General features: G+C 41.4%; 1 protein-coding gene across 2 annotated transcripts in view; it reads right to left on the reverse strand.

The window, feature by feature from the left end:
• Positions 1-20,302, reverse strand: part of ZNF280D (zinc finger protein 280D) — a 96,279-nt gene that overhangs the window by 45,681 nt on the left and 30,296 nt on the right. For both annotated transcript variants that reach the window (XM_088445074.1, XM_088445067.1), the window contains exons 3-9: positions 14,340-14,402; positions 13,901-14,259; positions 13,231-13,348; positions 11,507-11,722; positions 10,843-11,055; positions 10,643-10,752; positions 792-1,015 (exon numbers count right to left, since the gene is read on the reverse strand). In XM_088445074.1, coding sequence (XP_088301200.1) covers positions 792-1,015; positions 10,643-10,752; positions 10,843-11,055; positions 11,507-11,722; positions 13,231-13,348; positions 13,901-14,259; positions 14,340-14,402 — 1,303 coding nt within the window. The remainder of the gene's footprint in view (positions 1-791; positions 1,016-10,642; positions 10,753-10,842; positions 11,056-11,506; positions 11,723-13,230; positions 13,349-13,900; positions 14,260-14,339; positions 14,403-20,302) is intronic.

A 20,302-nucleotide genomic window follows, 5' to 3' on the forward strand; every position in this document is an offset into this window, starting at 1 on the left:
TATTTAATATACACACACACACACACTTGTAGAAATACACTGACTACCATTTCTCCATAATTTAAAAAAATTGCAAAAATCAAACATTTGACACCATTTAACGGTATGCAGTCAACTGGTCAATACATAAACATGTCAACATTGACAAAACAAATAATATGCATGTCTATTATTATCAACATTAGGGTTAGGCTTAGATAGCCTGGTCAACATTGTCACCCCACAACATGTATTCATTCAGACCAAGTCATCATTCTTGTGTCAACATTATGATTGTTGAAACGGTATACCACACCCCCATTTAAATGCCTCCAATACTTTGCTTCTAGCCACTCTACACTGTCCTGCTATCTTATATTCCACTTTTTGGGGGTTCACAATGACTTCTCCACTATTTCATGCACTTCACATAGGTCGCACACTGCAGAATTAAAGCTTGATTTCCGTACCTAACTGAATTGTGCAGTTATCTGGAGAGCCAATTATTAAAGTATCCTACAAAAGACGCATAATGTTAAACCCCCTCCATGCTCATTCATTACCCAGCCATAGACACTAGCAAGAGGACTCTCTACCTAATCACAAATCATTAACATAACTGTATTTACCACTCAATCTCTAGGATATCAACCCTGGATGAAATGATAACAGCACCATTCAAATAACCAGGAATATGCACAAGTACATAAATTACTGTTACATTGCTTATTTGCTTTAGTGAAAATAAAGTCAGGCAGCACGAATCCTCATCCATTAGATTCTAGCAAGGCTTTATAAAAGGATTTACATACCGTACGTTGTTCTTCAGAAGTTTTTGACAGCTGAAACACCTAAACGTTGTATGGGTCTTCTGCTCTTGTTGTATCAGCTGAGCATCTCCAGAGTGCTTTCCATAATAGAAGTCACTGACCAACATTATCAGCTTTCCTTTGTCAGTCTCCTCTACTGTACTTTGAAGCTTAGAAGTATCTGGGCTTGTGACTCCAAAACTCTGCATTTTTTCTGGACAACAGAACTGTAATGTAAAACAAGGAGTGGGACAATTCTGAATAAATTATATAAATATGATTGAAAAGAAAATCCCACTTAACTGGCTTTTTTTTATATATGAAATGAGCCTCAAATTGTGGATTTTTTTTAATTTACACAAGTTAAAAAAAAATTTGTATTGAAAAATAAGTAAATAGGGCTACAGAGTGTACATAAATACTGTCCATTAGCATTACCCCCCCCCCACCCCCAAATGTGGTAATAGCTCCCCTTCTGAGTAATCCCCCACTCCCAGTATAAGCGCTCCCCCCATTTCTGCACAAAATCACAGTGCTGTGAGGCAGTAATGCTCACCACTACACCTTTGTTGCACAAACAGCAATAAATTAATCTGGTGGGAGAATCTAATGGTCCTTAATCCGAAATGAAATTTCTAATTATTGGAAACTTCTATGTGGTGAACAAAACAGGCTACCATGAATAGGTAAATTATGCAGAATGGTGAAGGATTTTCTTTCTTTCAATTTAACCAGCTTATTATATCAGTAGCAAACATCTTCCTCCAGGAAGGAAAAAACTTACAAGTTCAGGATTGACACAGTAAAATCAAGAAATTAAATAATATGTATACTGTTCCCCCACCCACATGGCGCTTCTCTAACACAACACTATTTAGGGGGCAGAAAATAAATAGTTTTACATAATATGTATTAACGTCACATTCATTTTTTGTTTGACCTTTAGTAACAGCCATGTATCCAGTGCCATGTACAAAGTAAAAGTAATGGAAGGGACATGAACATATAGAGCAGTGGTTCTCAAGCGCAGTCCTCAGGACCCCACATAGGTCACGTTTTCCAGGTCACTTAGCAGGTGCTTATTACTCACCGACACATTTTATAAAATCCACAGGTGGAGCTAATAATTTCATTTCCAAAATGCTTGGGAACAGGGGTAGTTTGGATAACGGAATTTTCAGTATTTTGGAATATTTGCATATCATAATGAAATATCTTGGGAATGGGACCCCAATATACACACAGAATGCATGTATGTGTTATATACACCTTATACACACAGCCTGCAGGTCATTTTATACAATATTTTCAAGAATTTTGTGGCTCAAGTAAAGTTTGTGTACAGAAATGAAATAAATTTATGTTTCATATACACCTTATACACACAGCCTGCAAGTAATTTTATACAATATTTTTAATAATTTGTGCCTCAAGGTGGGTACACACCTGACAGTTATATCTGCAGATCGAGTGATCTTCAGATAATGGCCTTCATACACACTGAACGGCCATCATCTGCGGGTCCCGGCACCCTGGGGGCGTGTCCCGGCAGGCGGGGGCGTATCCCGCCTTCCTCCTCGTTGCTGCCGCTGTGTGTGCACGGACGTCTGCAGACCGCTGGTACACACCTGCCGATGAACAGATACGTCTGCAGACATATCTGTCCATCAGCTGTGCAGCACAGCCAATGCGATATGTCGGTGAACGCAGACGTTCACCGACATATCGCGGGTACACACTGCCCGACGGGCAGCAGATACATTGGCCATTCAATTGATCGGCCAATGTATCTGTCAGTGTGTACCCAGCTTCAGACAAAGTTTGTGTACATTGAACCATCAAAAATCAAAGGTTTCGTTATCTCAATCATGCTAAAATTATTCCATATTTCGGAATATTTGGATATAGGAGACTACCTGTATAAACAAAAGGGGAGCCAGGAAATCCAATAATAAATAGAAAAGTAATAGTTTTATGGAGAAAGTAGCTGGTAGCTGCATCATATAAAGTGCATGTACATAGTGTGTGAACCACTATATATCAAAAAGCATGACGGAAAAACAGATACTTAGCATAGCACAGCCAGGGTGGTCAAAAACTGCCAGTCCGTCAGCATAGTGGACACATATAGTCGGATGCCCGACAGCTGTTTCGGCGTGACTCGCATGCCCTTCTCAAGGCAAAGTTACTAACACATAGAGCATCACTATATACCATAAACAATCAGACCCCAACTTCACTCACCTGCACAAGACCGCATCCCCATCCAGAATGGGACCAGAAATGACGCGGCACACACGAGACCCAGTGTGAAACAGCCTCACGTCATAAGCTGGGCGTCAGGACCATAGGCATCGCTCCGGTTGTCATAGTAACCAGGGCAAACCGGATATATTGTAACTATAGTAAGCTTAGGTAATCTGGTGGTAACGTCGGTTGCTAAGCAACCACAAAAACACCAATAGCCATTTAAATTACGAATTAAACCAGGCTATCCAAATATGGTCCTAAGTTAATATTGCAAACATACAGTGAAGTGAAGGGGTATAGATTGGTAAGCATACGTGATGATCATATGTATACACAATATACAAAACCTACAAATATTAAGAATAATGTAATATGGAAACACATACAATACACACAATAAAAAAAGAAAAAAGAGAAAAATAATAAACTGAAAATACTGGCACTGGCGTAAGATGGTTATTATATCTACACTAATATTTAGATTTTTTTTTTTTTTGAGACTACATTTTCTTTTTGATTTTTTGATATGGATTCAATGATTCTACATGCAGATGACCTCACCAATGTCAAAAGATTTGATAGTAGGGACATTACTAGGATTCTTTTTGCGGACACAAACTTGTGATGTGGATAGTCCCTCTGAAGTATATGCTGATCTTTTGAAATTGAAAAAACGTAAGGTGGAGCTAAATCTCCATGGTTTAACAATATCTCAATATTTCAAAGAAAAGGTGATACCAAGGTGTTTCCGTATAAGAAACCAGCCCACGATTGGCAGATCATATGCTAATTTTTGTAAGCAGTGGTGCCAAATCCTTAATCCTTTCCAATTAATGATCCTGGTCATTGAGCAGGTTAATACAGACCTTGAATTACTTGATAAAGAGATTACTGCATGTGAATATACAGGTCTGGATATATTAAAAACTGTTTCTGTTGATTGGTTATCCAAACTTGAGATCAGTGTGAATTTGTTTTATACTGATTTATTCCCTTTCAAGAAGGGTAAATATAAAAGAGTGAAGGAGGATTACAAAGAATCTTGTGTGTATGGTTGGCTTCATGGAGGAGAGTCGAGACCCAATTGGAGAGGTGGAACTAGATTCAGGAGGAATCGGGTTGATAAATATTTTTCTGATATTACCACCTCAGCCAGTGATTCCGATCAGTCGCTGTCTAATGGAGCGTACACACGGTCAGATTTGTCAGATGAACGATTGAACGATTAAACGATCTGAACGATTTGAACGATTTTACCAAAGTTTTGAACGATTTGAACGATTGAACGATTTTTGACTGCATTAAAATGAATGGAATCGTCCAAGTCTGACTGCAAACCCATCAGATGTCAGATATCGTTATCTGACAAACGGGAACGCGCATCGTTGATCGTCCATCGTTCAGGCATGTCAGATATGAACGATTTTCCTTCAGATATGAACGACTGAACGATTTTTAAATCGTTATCGTTCATATCTGAAGGAAAAATCTGATCGTGTGTATGCACCATAAACCTTTTTTTAGGGGGGTTCAGTGACCAGAAGCAAACGCAAAGATCAAAAGATCCATTAGAAGGGGTGGCAGGAGACGTTCCTGTAGGGATAAAATCAGGAACAAAGAACAAAAACAGACAGAGATATTTAACCTATCTACTTACCAACTTAATCCAGCGGAAATGGCCATTTTGTCTAAAGGCATCTTTTGTTAAGACACATAAGCAATCGCCCTCTGAGTTTGAGGTGGAACTGTATCGTTTCCATCATTCCCTTAGACTCAGACTTTTTTCTAAACATGGACATACAGCCTCTGAGCATAGGGATTTTAAACCAAAGAGTTCTTTTGATCCACCAGGCACTACTGCGTCCATTGAGATCTTTATTAATTTGGTAAAACGTGATACCATACCCTTCACTAGATCTCAAAAGGTGTCTTATACCAACTTAACTTGAGAAGAGAATCAGGCGCTCACCTCTTTAAAAAAACAACACTGGAATAGTTGTTTGAGCCTTCTGACAAGGGGGGTAGTGTGGTTGTGCTTAATAGATCAGACTGTCTGATGTTTTATTTTATCGAGCACTTAACTATGTTCCCACCTATGCATAGAAGAAGTTTGATGGTGTTATTGAACTAGGGCTCCACAACGGATGGATTGATGAACCTACCAAGCAATTTCTTACACAAACAGATCCGAGAACGCCACTCATATGTGTTACCTAAGGTGCACAAAACCTTAGTTAAGCCACCTGGTAGGCCCATCATATCATCTTGTGGTTCCCTGTGCCAACCTTTATCCCAGTATATTTGACTTCTGGTTACAACCAGTGGTACAAAACATAAACTTGAGAAATTGGGTCCTCTACCAGTGGGAAGTCTACTGGTAACACTGGCTATAACAAGCTTATACACCAAGGCCCTCATTCAGAGCCGTACGCTCTGAGCAGAGCGCACGCTCTGAATGAGGGCCGGGCTCCATTTTCACCACCCACAGGCTATACGTGCGTGCATTGTGATGGTCGCGATGGTCGAGACCATCGAATTTGCGAGCCGGAGCCTGCGGTTGAGGTTTTCAACCGCAAGCTCCAGAGTGATTTTGGCTCTATCAGAGCCAAAATCACTCCCACTGACATCACTAGTGATGTCAGTGGGCCGGCTTTTGACGGGAGGCGTTCCCGTGGGAACGCCCCCGTCAGGGAGGCACGCCCCTGGCACGCCCACCAAAGGGGGCGTGCTGTCAATCAACATTGACAGCACGCCCCCTTTGATCGGACACAACGAGCGAAGGACTTTCCTTCGCTCGTCGCGTCTGGCGCATGCGCACGACGGAGCTCCCTCCGTCGTGCGCATGCTCAGTCCATAACATCGACCCACTTGCGAGCGGACAGCCGCTCGCGAGTGGGTCTGAATCAGGCCCCAACATAGATCATGTTGATGGTGTTGAGTCTGTCAGGAGTTTGATCTCTGACAGTCCACATTACAAAGGTCCTTGTGTTGAGTTATTGTTACTTTTGTTGGATATTGTTTTGCATAAAAATTTTAAATAATTTTTATTTGCAATTAAGAGGGACTGCGATGGGGTCCAATATGGCCCCATCGTATGCCAATTTATTTATGCACATGTACGAAAATCAACACATATTGTCACATTTTTTCTGAATTTATTTTCTTTTATGTATGATATATTGATGACCTGTCTGTGGTGTGGACTGGAGGAGAAAATAAAAATAAAAAAAACTCTTGACAGAATTCATAGAAGCTTTCAATGTTTTGGATATCAACATAAGATTTACATTAGCATACAGTAGTGTTGCAGTTAACTATCTCGATGTTTGTGGTACAAATAGTGCCGGTAAATTGTCCACCAGGATATACCGCAAGTAAACAGACAAAAATACCGTGCATTTTATACCCCTGGCGGGCAGCTTTCACCCAACACCGTTGAAACGAGGACTTCCGTTTTAGTACGTGTTACCTCAAATATAGATGACTTACCATTGGCTCTACATGAGATGGGCCAAAAATATAATGACAGCTGTTACCAGATGAATGAAATTAATGAGGCTATCAGTAAATGTTTGAACATCAAACGAGAAGATACTCTTTGTGACAAAGAATGCACAGTAGATGACAGGAAATTGGTTTTTGCCTCTACATACTCTATTGCCTCTAAACATATCCGTGATGTTGTTTTGCGACACTGGCACATATTGCAGTCTGCCATTGCTATTGGACATTATTGTCATCAAAAACCTCTATTTTTCTACAAGAGGAGTGCCGATATTAAAGAGATGATTGCTAAATCAGACATAGGACCCATTAAGAACAAAACTTAGCTACAATCCAAAAATGGAGCCTTTAAATGCCATGGGTGTGTCAACTGCCAATTTTTGTTACTTGGAGATCAATTTGTGGATCCTAAGAAGGACATTAAATTTGATATTAGACATCACCTGGACTGCAATAGTCGCTTTGTCATTTATCTGATCAGATGCCCCTGCAACCTACTATATGTGGGTTAAACCATTCGTGCATTTAAAGAAAGGATTGCCTTGCACAGGTCATCTATTAAAAAAAGCCCTCATTTCAATTGATCTAAATACATCTACAGTTGCGAGGCACTTTGCTACACATAACCATTCGATGAAAAGTTTTAAATGTATGCTAATTAATTGCATCCCCCCGTTGAGACATGGAAGTGACAGAAACAAATTACTTTTACAGAAGGAATGTTTTTGGATTGACCGCTTAAACACTGTTGTACCCAACGGGCTTAACGAGGGACAGTATCTGAGTTGCTTTCTGTGATATAGATTTGTTTTTACACAACAAAAAGGGACATTTTTAATATAATAACCATCTTACGCCAGCATTTTCAGTTTATAATTTTTTTTCCTCTTTTTTGTTTTGTTGTGTGTATTGTATGTATTTCCATATTACATTATTCTTAATATTTGTAGGTTTTGTATATTGGGCCTGATTCAGAGTTGGGAATAGAGAGAGAGATAGCACTTAACTGTGTACCTGGACAAACCATATTGCAATTGCAAGGGGTGTAAGCACATACTTACTTTTTTTTTTTTTGCATGTAGGTAAATACTGGCTGCTTTTACATGTAGCCCACAAATACTGCACAGCTTTATTATTACTCTACAATTTAGATGTCAGTTTGGACACACCCCTCCCAAATCTAAATCTCTCTGCACATTTTAAATCTGCCCCACCTGCAGTGCAACATGGTTTCACCAAGATGATCAGTTGAGATATCTCACTCTATTACCAACTCTGAATCAGGCCCATTGTGTATACATATGATCATCACGTATGCTAACCAACCTATACCCCTTCACTTCACTGGATGTTTGCAATATTAACTTAGGATCTAATTATTTGGATAGCTGGATTAAGTCGTAATTTATATGGATATTGGTGTTTTTGTGGTTGCTTAGCAACCGACGTTACCACCAGATTACCTAAGGTTGCTATAGTTACAATATATCCGGTTTGTACTTCTGCTGGTTTGCCCTGGTTACTATGACAACCGGAGCGATGCCTATGGTCCTGACGCCCGGCTTATGACGTGAGGCTGTTTCACACTGGGTCTCGTGTGCGCTGCGTCATTTCCGGCCCCATTCTGGACGGGGATGCGGTCGCATGCAGGTAAGTGAAGTTGGGGTCTGATTGTTTATGGTATATAGTGATGCTCTATGTGTTAGTAACTTTGCCTTGAGAAGGGCGTGCGGGTCACACCGAAACAGCTGTCGGGCATCTGACTATGTGTGTCCACTATGCTGACGGAATGGCAGTTTTTGACCACCCTGGCTGTGCTATGCTAAGTATCTGTTTTTCCGTCATGCTTTTTGATATATAGTGGTTCACACACTATGTACATGCACTTTATATGATGCAGCTGCCAGCTACTTTCTCCATAACACTATTACTTTTGTATTTATTACTGGATGTGCTGGCTCCCCTATATATATATATATATGCACACACACATATACATACACAGATGTGTACACATACTCCTAGCCTCCTTGCGCGTTAAACTTTCCTTCTAGTCACGCAATGCAGCTGACACTGTAACATAGCATTTCACATGCAGATATAGCCACAGTCGAACACAGAATATAGGCATGCCACATATTTTAATCAGCAGAAGCTGCTTGTGCGTCCTATTCACATCACTTTGCGAATAAGACACATTTTAAGGGGGAAACAAAGTGTACAAAAAGATGCTTTGCACTACTGAGTCGCACGACACTCAAGCATTATGTGTAATGTGACTTGCAGCTGCACGGAGGATAGATGTATGTGAACAAAGTTGTATATATATCTCTATCTCTCTCTATCTACTAGCTGAGATACCCAGAGTTGCCCGGGTTAAAGACTGGACCCCGAAGGTACACCTGCAGCCTTTATTTTTTTACATTGTCCTCGCCTATAACCTGGATAACTAAGCAAATTAGGAGTAAATGACAGTGCAGGCAGGCGTATTCTCATACTATTTAGAATGGGGTATACCAGGAGCAGACTGACTTACAGAACAGAAATCAGTATAGCTTCCAAAATCACCTCAGTTTCACAAATCACTGCAGAACAGAGGGGGTGATTCAGCTGCAGACGGATATGCTATCGCAGTTGCAAACATGTTCGCAGCTGCGACAGCTGTAATAGGTAACGCATGCAGTATCAGAGCCAAGAATCGGATCCCCTCAGCTGGCTGTGTGACCTGGCCTCTCCACTCCCCCCACCCCCCCTCATCGATGACACGTCTCCATGTTGGGTAACGGAGGCCATTGCCATCCCCTCCCGGCCCAGAAATGGCAGCAGACTGGCAATCACTGACAGTCTGCTGCCAGATTGCATGCAGGATCGCTGACCGGTACTGCACAAGTGCAGATTCCCGATAATCAGTAATCTGCTTGATCCCTGTCACTGCGTCCACAGCTGAATCACCCCCTGAAATCACTCTGCAGACCAATATTGAAGACCATGTTTAGCAGAGCTGCCATCAGGGGGCCCGCCCACAGTGGCTGCGATCAATCTCCCTCTGTTTGTAATCTCCATATGCTAAACTTTGTCAGGATGAAATATTGTGGATTGATTATGCTGTCTACCATAGTCTGAACGTATTGAGTGCTGAGCTGCTCATGAGCCTGCCAGGCACTCTAATGCTGGGTACAGACTGGAAGTTATATTGGCCGATCAATTGATCGGCCAATAAATATTGTATGCTTCGGCCAGTGTGCACCAGCGATAAGTCTGAACAACCGCATCGGCTGTGCTGCACAGCCGATGCCCAATATATCTGCAGATATACAGTATTGGGGCATCGTGCAGTATGTACGGGCGGTCAGTTGACCAACCATACACTTGCAGCAGGGGCTGCGGGGCACGACCCCCTGGCTAGATGATGGTTGTTCAGTGTGTATGAACAACCATCATCTGCAGATATATATGTAGATCACTCGATCTGCAGATACTGTATATCCGTTAGGTGTGTATCCAGCTTTAGACTCCCGATGCGGCTGTTGTAAGATGAAATGGTAAGCAAAATACTAATAATGCACACTGTCAATGTCAAAGTTTATCATGCAAACACAAAGAGCTGACTAACTCCGTATTTCATGAATGCGGCTGTTTGAAAGTGATATCACATAGTGCTTTGGAAGAGATGAGAGAGTGACAGTGTGTGTATGAAGCCAGCTCCTCAGCCCCAGAACCTGTGTAATTTAAGAGTGTCCTGGTTTTATGGAATTGTTTGACTGTGGCCCGGACATAGTTGAAACCTAAGCAAAAACCTAATCCTGGTCAAATTACACCTCCGTGACAAATTTGGTGGAGCTAGCTCCAAAACTCTGGGCGTGCATAAAGATCAAACAGACAGACACACTTTCTTGCTTATTATACAGATATATACACATACATATATAAACGTTTTTATATAATCCTCCTCACTTATCACTAACAATACAGGACTTTACGTTTCATCTATAAGAAGGTGGGAAGGAAACAATAAAGTTATGTGCTCAGGCTCTCCAACTTGACGGTGTGCCAAATTCTATATTTTATTTAGTAGTAAATCAAAATACATAGACCATTACCGTCATGTGCTTCTTCATTGGTTCCAAGAGGTTGAAGTGAATGTTGCACTTTGGGCAAGCCTGAGGGAATGATGCTCCATTTTTAATTGGAGTTTTTCCTGAACCAGTGCCTACATATAGTGAAACATTATTACAATTAACCAATACACTTTTTTTTTTTTTTTTTAAACACAAATTCATACACATCTTTCTTAACATACCTTTTGCGGGCGTATTTTGTGATTGAGTTGTTGGGTGCCTCACAGGTGTAGACATTGGAGCAGATGTTGCAGTAGACGTTGTAGTAGATGCTGCAACTGGTCTGTTATTTACAACATTTTCATTAGTTTTTGGCTTTTTCGGTGAAGCACTGGTGACATCAGGAGGAGCAGATCGTTTTTCCATTAAAGCATTTTCATTTCGCCCAATGTTTGCTTAAAGAACAAAAGGAGATTTAGAGCTCTGTATCCAGGATTCTATACTTAAATAATAACCATCCATTTCATGAAAAAATGTGCCTTTTTTATTTTAGGAAAAAAAAAACTAAAAAGTTAAAGGTTACCCCATTTAGGTCATAAATCACTATGAAAGCCCTAAGCCATTTTAAAAAACAAACACCTGCAAAACCTATGAAAGATAGCAAAGCGAGCACTATCAGCAAAAGAATAAGGATATATATTGGTGCTACTTGTCTTAGCAGAACAATTAAGAGGACTCCTCATTCCTACGGTTAAAACATTAACCCGATTTTCTCCTCCACGTTCTTTTGTTATGTTTGTCGCCTTTTGCTGCAGTTTCTGCACTACCAACTGTGGTAATGTGGGCATTACAAACATTCTAGAAGTTATTGATTTTACGTTCAAGTTTTGAAAGACATTCTTATACCTGCTGAGCTTTGTGTAAGGATAGTTTGTTGGGTTTTCTGGGAATTCTGTAGTAAAGGCTGCTGGAGTACAGGTACTAGGTTCATGTTGTTTTGCGTCAGCGATGGGATTGGAGGATTAGGCCTATGAATGTAAGTGGGAGCTGTTCTTGCTGGAGTTGAAACAGGGCGGATTTGGGGTAATGGTTGGAGTGGTCGTGCTAATGGAGAAGAACTTCCTGCAACAAACATAACACTAATGTTTACCAAGGAAATATACTTTGGAAAGACGCACGCAAATATACATTTTCCCAAGCCACATATTATTAAATAGCTTACATTGTAACAAAAAGTAATTACACAAGAAAATGTAAGGCAAACATGTAAGAAAATTAGGGGGGGGGAGATGCACTAAACCTTTGAGAGATAAGTACCAACCCATCAGCTGCTAAAGGTGGGTACACAATGCAAAGATCTATCTGCAGATCAAGTGATCTGCAGATATATCTGTAGATGACAGTCGTTCATATACACTGAACATCCATCATATTCCAGGCGCCTGATCAGCCGTACACACTTGCCGATGGACAGATATATCTGTCCATCAAATGTGCAGCACAGCCGACGCTATATGTCTGAACGCTGGTACACACTGGCCGACGGGCATCATATATCTATATCAATTGATCAGCCAATATATCTGTCAGTGTGTACCCAGCTTTACTCTCAGTTTACAGGCTGTTTGATAAATGACAGTTAGGAGCTAATTGGTTGGTACTTTATCACTCTAGGAGAATTAGTGCATCTCCCCCCTAATTCTGCAAATGATTTGTTTTTCTCCAGCTATTGAACATCTATGCAGGACACCTTAGGTATTATTTATAGCTGTATTTCTTGGATGTACCATTAAATGTAACATCCTAAGCTAGTGCATTAAATTATTCTACACATCAATGATCGATATTTTATTGGGTGTTTCAGCCAGCCAGGTGTAGTTTGTCAGATAATCAGCACAAGAGTGGAGACCCCACAAGTATAATCTCATCTGTTAAATGTGGATATGGGACTAGGAGGAAATACGCTGTGACATCTACCTATTCTGGTCATATTGTCTAGTGTGCACCATCCACCATGACACATCATCTTGAAGTAAAAAGAACTGCACACTGTTAACTCTTTACACCACACTACTTTTGGCCAAATACCATGTAGAAATGGCAACAAACCATGCAGTTCTCAAACATAATGACAAAAAAAAAGGATAACACTTGAAACAATATAAAAGTACAAAAATATACATTCAATACAGTAAAATATTTTGAAAATAAAAAATTAAAAAAACCCACACCATTATCCACAGGTATCTTCCAACATTACCGGAATTAACTGTGCTACAGCTGCTGCCGTCCAATTCCTTAAGTAATGCTTTAGGATTGCCCTATGCAAATTCTGAGTGGTTGTGGGCTTCCAATATGTCAATGTGACATTTCTAAGAGTATTAATCAAAAAATCTTAAAAAATTAAGATGCAAGAACGGAAGCAGTGTTCAGATCCACTTTTAGGGTCCACATCAAAGAAAAATATTTAAGTGTTTAGAGAAGTCATGCAGTTTGCACTCAGAATGGTCTACATCCGATTTGAAGCATTTATGATACAGCTTGTGATTAGAAATGTAAGTTAGTTAATTGTATAATATTAACCTATAATGTAAAATGAAAAAAATTAAAAAATAAAATTGAACACAAACCTGTTGAAGTGATCGTTTGCACACTTTGGTATTGTGATATTGGAGTATTCTGTCGCAAAGCATACATTACATTAGGAGAATTATTAGATGAAACCTGGGGTGAGTTCACAATGTAGCCCTGTAAAATTAAATAAAAAAAAATAAAATAAAAAAAACACATCACACACTGTTCATGAGGAATATTGTCCAACAAAACATAAAACAGTCAGACAAACAAATAAACGAACGAGAGAGAGAGAAATCTCTCTCTACAACATATTGGAGTGGATCTAGGTCAGTGTTGGCTAACCTTGACACTCCAGCTGTTATGGAACTACATAACCCAGCATGCACTGCTACAGTTTTGCTATTAGGGCATGCTAAAACTGTAGCAGGGCATGCTGGGATATATAGTTCCACAACAGCTGGAGTGTCAAGGTTAGCCAACACTGATCTAGGTCTTGGATTCCATTGAGGATGCAGCCCCACAGGCCGAACTGTTAATTACGAGTGCTGGCTATCATATCTATATATCCCTTTATCAAGATATCTTTTTTAACAGACTATATTTTACTGACATTAGAATTGGTTCTATGCTAGCACTGACATACATCTTACTTCTTTTAAGTAAACAAAACAGTTTTTTATCCAAAAACAAATCAAAAACAAAATCAAACAAAAAGACAGTCACCTGATTTAATATAACCGGCTGCGCAGTGATGGTGGCAACAGGTCTAAGAGCTGGTTGTGACGCTGTAGGAAAGGTGACATTTCGGCATACTGGCAAAGTGTTTGAAGTAAACGTCATAGGCCTACAAACAGGCTGCATAATTAGATTTGGCCTAGGAGATTGCTGTGCTGGTAGACATCCAATGAGCGGTCTCCTTATTGGCTCTTGCATGCCAATGGGTCTTGGCAGTGGTTGAACAACTGCAGAGCTGGTTACTGGTCTAGTAACAGGCAGATACATAGGTGATACTGGCTGAGTAATGGCATGTGTTGCAGCAGGTGGCTTGTAGTGGTTACTTAATGTCTGAAATGTATTGACTCCTACATAAAGAGAAATATGAAATACATAAAAAGCAACAAAAACATTTATTCCAAAAATTATAATAGTTATTATTATTTACCTCTAGTAGGTGTCCCATTTTCAACCTGTGCAAATGAACCAGTCTTGGGTGCAGGTGCACTGCCTGTTAAAAAGATCAAATATATATATGTGTTTAAAATAAAAAAAAAAGAAGTAAGTTTGAAAGTTTATTAAAAGTTGTTTCTTTTCATTGCATTCAAAATACTGTAGCAGGAACAAAGTAATACAAGATGGTAAGTATTGTTAAAACTGGAAAGAGAAATCACTGTATTTTTCCCCATTCTGAATGGCAACTACTGATGTGTTCTTATAGCCCCTATCGATGCGGCAGTTCCTGTGAGACTCTGCTACTGCCGGGCGTCTTTTTTGCCGAAAATGCAATTAAGTCGCAATGCGATGTGACTAGGACGCACCAGCAGACTATGCTGATTAATGTGATATGCAACACTTTCAGCACTTCGTAAATAGATTCAGAGACTCAGGTACACACATATACAAATGTTGCATATTAAATTAATCAGCACAGTCTGCTGGTGCGTCCCAGTTGCATCACATTTCAACTTGAATGCATTTTCAGCAAAAAAAAAAAAAAAAGAAGACGACGCCCGACGCTAACAGAGTAGCACGGAACCTGGCGGGTCACTCACTCCAGGCAAGTCACGCTGCGTGCCGTATTGAGGCTAGATGTATGAGGACACAAGAAAACATTTTCATATAGCAAGCCAATGTTTGTTATGCATTTCACCAACTATTTTGTATTTACCGTATATACTCGAGTATAAGCCGAGTTTTTCAGCACAAAAAATGTGCTGAAAAAGTACCCCCTCGGCTTATACTCGAGTCAAGTGTAGCGCTGACCGGACGGAGTTCGGTCAGCGCTACACACTGCCAAACACACAGCCGCCGGAGCCGGCAGCTGCGTGTTTGGTGTAATCAGCAGCCGCTGAGAGTCTGTCAGACTCTCAGCGGCTGCTGCTGCTCCCACTGCGGGAGCCATCTTCGGCTCCCGCAGTGGGTGACGGGAGACACGTCGTCATGACGACGTCTCTCCCATGCAAAGCGGCCAGAGGAGCGGACAGCGGCGGGACCAGGAGCGGGAGTTTAAGGTGAGTGTTTATTTTTTTTTTTATTCTTTTCACGTCTCTCTCTACTAGGGGGGGGGGGGTTGGACTACAGTGGGCACTACCAGGGGGCGATGACTACAGGGGGCATTATCAGGGGGCACTACCAGGGGGCGATTACTACAGGGGGCACTACCAAGGGGCAATTACTACAGGGGGCACTAAAAGGGGGGATTACCACTGGGGGAACTACAAGGGGGGCATTACTACAGGGGGCACTACCAGGAGGGATTACTACTGGGGGCACAACCAGGGGGAATTACTACTGGGGGCACTACCAGCTGCTGCCATTTCCCACACTAGGCTTATACTCGAGTCAGTAGGTTTTCCCAGTTTTTTGGGGTAAAAGTAGGTACCTCGGCTAATATTCGGGTCGACTTATACTCGAGTATATACGGTAATCAGTTTTGATTAAAAAAAAAACAAAACAAAAAAAAAACAAACAAACAACCGGCAGCCAAGTCTGATGTCAACAAATAAATGGCTTTGGAGATGGATGAAAAACCATTAACTACACAAAAAGAGTATGCTCAATTACTGTTCTTTCAAACTTCCAAAGATATTGCATGCCCTTTTGTTATTCCAGACATTTAAAGAGTCAAATATACTTTAGCTCAGGGCTTGACACATTTTTGTAAAATCTAGGAGCCAGCTTAAAAGTTTAGGAGCCAGACCATCATCCACTACCAAACTTGTATAAACACACGTGCCGATCGATGCCCCTCAACCTCCCCACATACCTTCAAGACCACCACACATGGTCATCAGATTCTGCCACATGCCCATACCTGCCTCCAATCTATATTGTGCCACACCCTAGGGCCCAAATCCATATTATGCCAGACTGTAGGACACAAATTAATAGTATGCCACACAGTAGGACCAACATACATAGTATGCCAGACAGTATGACCAAATTCATACATAAGTGGGATGATGAGTTATAGAAGTACATATGATGAGACGTGTGTAACTTGGGGAGGGGTGGTGGTAGAGTTTTACCTGAGCACTGAAGGAGCAAGGTGCAGGAGTCTTATTAATAACAGTGAGGCAGTACGGGGGGCATGGAGGGGGTTAGAGGCAGGCAGTACGGGGGGCATGGAGGGGGTTAGAGGCAGGCAGTACTGGGGGCATGGAGGGGGTTAGAGGCAGGCAGTGCTGGGAGTAGAGAGGGAATAAGGGTAGATAGCAGTTGGGGCAAATAGCAGAATGGTGCGCTGGCGTGCAGGGAGGGAGGGACACACTGCAGGTGCATGGCAATAGGCTGGGGAGACACTGCAGGCGGTGATTGGCTGCAGCGTGTGCAGTGTGTCCTGTGGGACGGACCCGATCATTTACAAAAAGTGGGTCCTGCCTCCCTGGATATTCTGGCCGCCAGGCAGCAAAATCTGGTTGCAAGCTTAAAAGTTTAGGAGCGACCTGGCCCCCGGGATTTGTCAAGACCTGCTTTAGCTAACAAAATAAAACTATATTTATTTTTTTGGTCCTCTATAGTCCTATGTAGAAATCAGTGAAAATACAGTGAAATTATTTTAAAATCATGTTTAACTGTGGTCCAGGCTTTTTCACAGAGGTGCAAAGTTTGGCAATACAATCTTCCAGTAACACTTTGCCTGGCCATTACAGGATACACTTAAAAATATGAATGTACAAATATAGTTTTTTTATATTTAGGCTATAGTGCAGCTGGGACAATGCTTTTCAACTCATTCCACTGTATGTTGTAGTTGGGATAGGACTAGCAAAGCATTGCAATAGTAATAAATACAGCAGCAGAAATGAATATGGTTCAGATATATTTGGTGTATCAAAACTAATAATACTGGTTATTTATTTTATTTGCATGCTGGCAAGTGGCAAACACACATACTGATCACTGAGAATTGCTCTGTCCTGTTGCTGATGGTGAAAAGCTGTCTCAGACCATATACTGCGATTTAGTAATGTGCAAGTTCAGAACACCATAGGTACAGCTGCAGCACAGCTGTAAAAGCAAGCCAGTTGAAATCCAATTTGATCTGCATTCAGTGAAGCACAATATTACAACAATTAATTGTTTTTGACCCACTGGCAGCGGTTCCCAAACTCCGCCATTACAGTTCAGATTTTAATGATTTCCATGCTTTAGCAAAAGTGACTTAATTAGTACTTAAATTAGTATGGTTAAATCTGTCAATTTGATTTAACCATCTGAACTCAAGCATGAAAATCTTTGAAACCTGCACTGTAATAGCAGAGTTTGGGCAACTCTGGGTTACAAGCTAACATACTGAGAACCGCAATATTTTCATAAAGTGGGTGACCCCCATGGTTGCAGGGACAGTTATGGGCATTATAGTGCACCTAGCGCCCTCCCATAGCGCATGGTAACATTGTCCAGTGATGACCAGACAATAAGCACAAAAGGGGCCCCATATTTTGAAAGAGGGGAACCCTTCTTTCTAATAAGGGTGCCCCTTCATTATTGGAAGGCAAGTTGGGGGGGTCAGAGATATTCCCCCAACCCTGGACTACATCATTTTTCTGTAGTATAGGGGGTTTGATGTTCACCCTGATCGTCAGAAATGATCTTTAAATAGGCACATAAATTTAAAAAAAAAAAAAAAAGGGGGGGCTCAGTTCTTTCAAGAGTGCCTCAGATTTTTGTTTTCTTGTTGGAGAGGTAGTGGTATGTAAAGTCCATCCTCACATTAATCCAATTTATTTTGAATCTGTTTTTTATCTAATGTGACAGCATATGCCACTAGTGAATGCCTTAAAATTGGTCATCATATTTATGACAGTAAGTCAGTCTCATTCAAATCAGGTGCTTAGTATGTGGTCAGAGGGCTTAAGCTTGAAAACGCGTCTCAACCACAGAACAGCTGGAGAGAGAACAGAGAAACATTTTGCGCTAACAGATGTGTCATCATACACTATTACTGCAGCCGCGCCAAACAGCCCTTCTTGGTGCACCAGGTTCTGTGCAACTTGACTCGCACCAAGCAAGTTTTTCATGACTTTTTTGCCAAGAAATGTGTCTTATCTGCAACAAACCGCTTCACAAGACTGGACAGATTATTTTGATATGCAATACATGTATATCTGTGTGCAACAGAGTCTGAATCTATATATGAAGAGCTACGATGCAGCAGCCATAACTTTTTTACACGCCAAGTACCGTTCTGCTTCGTGTACAGACTCAGTCACACAGACACATTTTTGTGCTAAAAAGATGCTCAACGCAAGCCGAGTGACACAAGACCTTACAGCTCACTCGTGTGCCAGGTGTATTGCGCTGCAATGTGTATTGAACCTAGGTGTATGAGGATACATCTGTATCTTGCAGTCAGCGAATCTGATTTCCTGATGGAGCTGGTACGATCCACGTAGATACGAAGGGCTCGAACCACATCCAGGGAAGCTTCACCTGCAGACAGGTTTGAAGACTGAAAAGCCGGGACTACAATTTCCTCATTCATATGGAAACGAGATACTACTGTCGAAGCTGGATAATTGGCTGAGACAAGATCAGTTTAAAATTGGATCGCAGCGACGCCGTCTTGCAACTGGTCGCAAGACGCCATCTTGGAAATGAGATCGCAAGACGCCATTTTGTGAATGGCCGCCCAAGCGCCATTTTAGATAAACTCACACTTTAGTACATGTGGCGATATTACTATTAGCATCATGCAATTGCATCTTTCACCATTTCTCATACACACATTAAATACGCACAATTGCGCTGTTAACTAGTCGCATATTAGCAAATGCATAAGATCCTGTATGAAAACGCTGAATATTAGCTTCATGCACACGCATCTGCCCCAAGTTAACTAGCGTCTTTACATCAAACCCCACATACTCACACATTACATATTCACATACAAGGTTCCATAAGCTTTAAAGGTATAAGATTCAAGTATGCACATTTATTATAACTGCTAGGAAATAAAGATTATTTTGTAACTAAGGTTTTATACGTGATAAGAAAGCCATGTTTGGTATTGTACTGATGCGTACTCTCTCAACAGTATTCCGGTAATATCGATGGAGAGATCGCAACATGCATTCTCAACTTATGGACCGCAGAGACTTCAAGCAACAAAATGTACATTATATGACCATTTTCTCGATGTGGAAACTTGAAACAACTTTAGGAAGGAATCCAGGACGTGTGCGCAGCACCGCCCTGTTCCTATGAAAAATCAGAAAAGGGGGTCTACAGGAGAGAGCACCTAAGTCAGAAACACGTCTGGCCGAAGCAATGGCCAGAAGGAAAATTGTTTTAGCTGTCAGCCATTTAAGGTCCACTGAGCCCAGTGGTTCAAACGGCGGACCCTGGAGAGCCCTCAGGACCACAGCTAAATCCCAAGGTGCCACCGGTGGAACAAAAGGTGGCTGAATTCGAAGAACACCTTGCATAAAGGTGCGCACATAAGGGATTGCAGCAATCCTACGATGGAACCAGACTGACAGGGCAGACACCTGCACCTTCAGAGACGCAAGGCGAAGCCCATGGTCCAGACCCGCCTGTAGGAAAGCTGCTGAGGGGCTATAGATGGCAGCATACTCTGAGTGAGCAGAAGAATCAAACCAACAGGGATTCATAGGGGAAATGTATATAGAAGGATGCAACTGCTGTGGGTATCACTCAGTAGGAGGCAATATCGTGGTAGGAGCACGCGATGCTGCGACCGTATCCACCATATGTGACAAAACTTGCGACCAAGACACCACCCAAGATGGCTTTGTGCAGGTGTACCAGATAGAAAAGGTGGCTGTTTACAATAGGCACTACACAATCCATCTTGCACCAAATCCTGTTCAGACAGGCCTGCAAAACAGGATTTACATGACTTGAGCACCGGAGGCACATCCTTCTCACCTTTACCCTCAGACA

The sequence above is a fragment of the Taudactylus pleione genome, unplaced genomic scaffold (assembly GCF_031769625.1).
Source record: "Taudactylus pleione unplaced genomic scaffold, aTauple2 ptg000019l, whole genome shotgun sequence".
In the NCBI taxonomy this organism is placed as follows: Eukaryota; Metazoa; Chordata; class Amphibia; order Anura; family Myobatrachidae; genus Taudactylus; species Taudactylus pleione.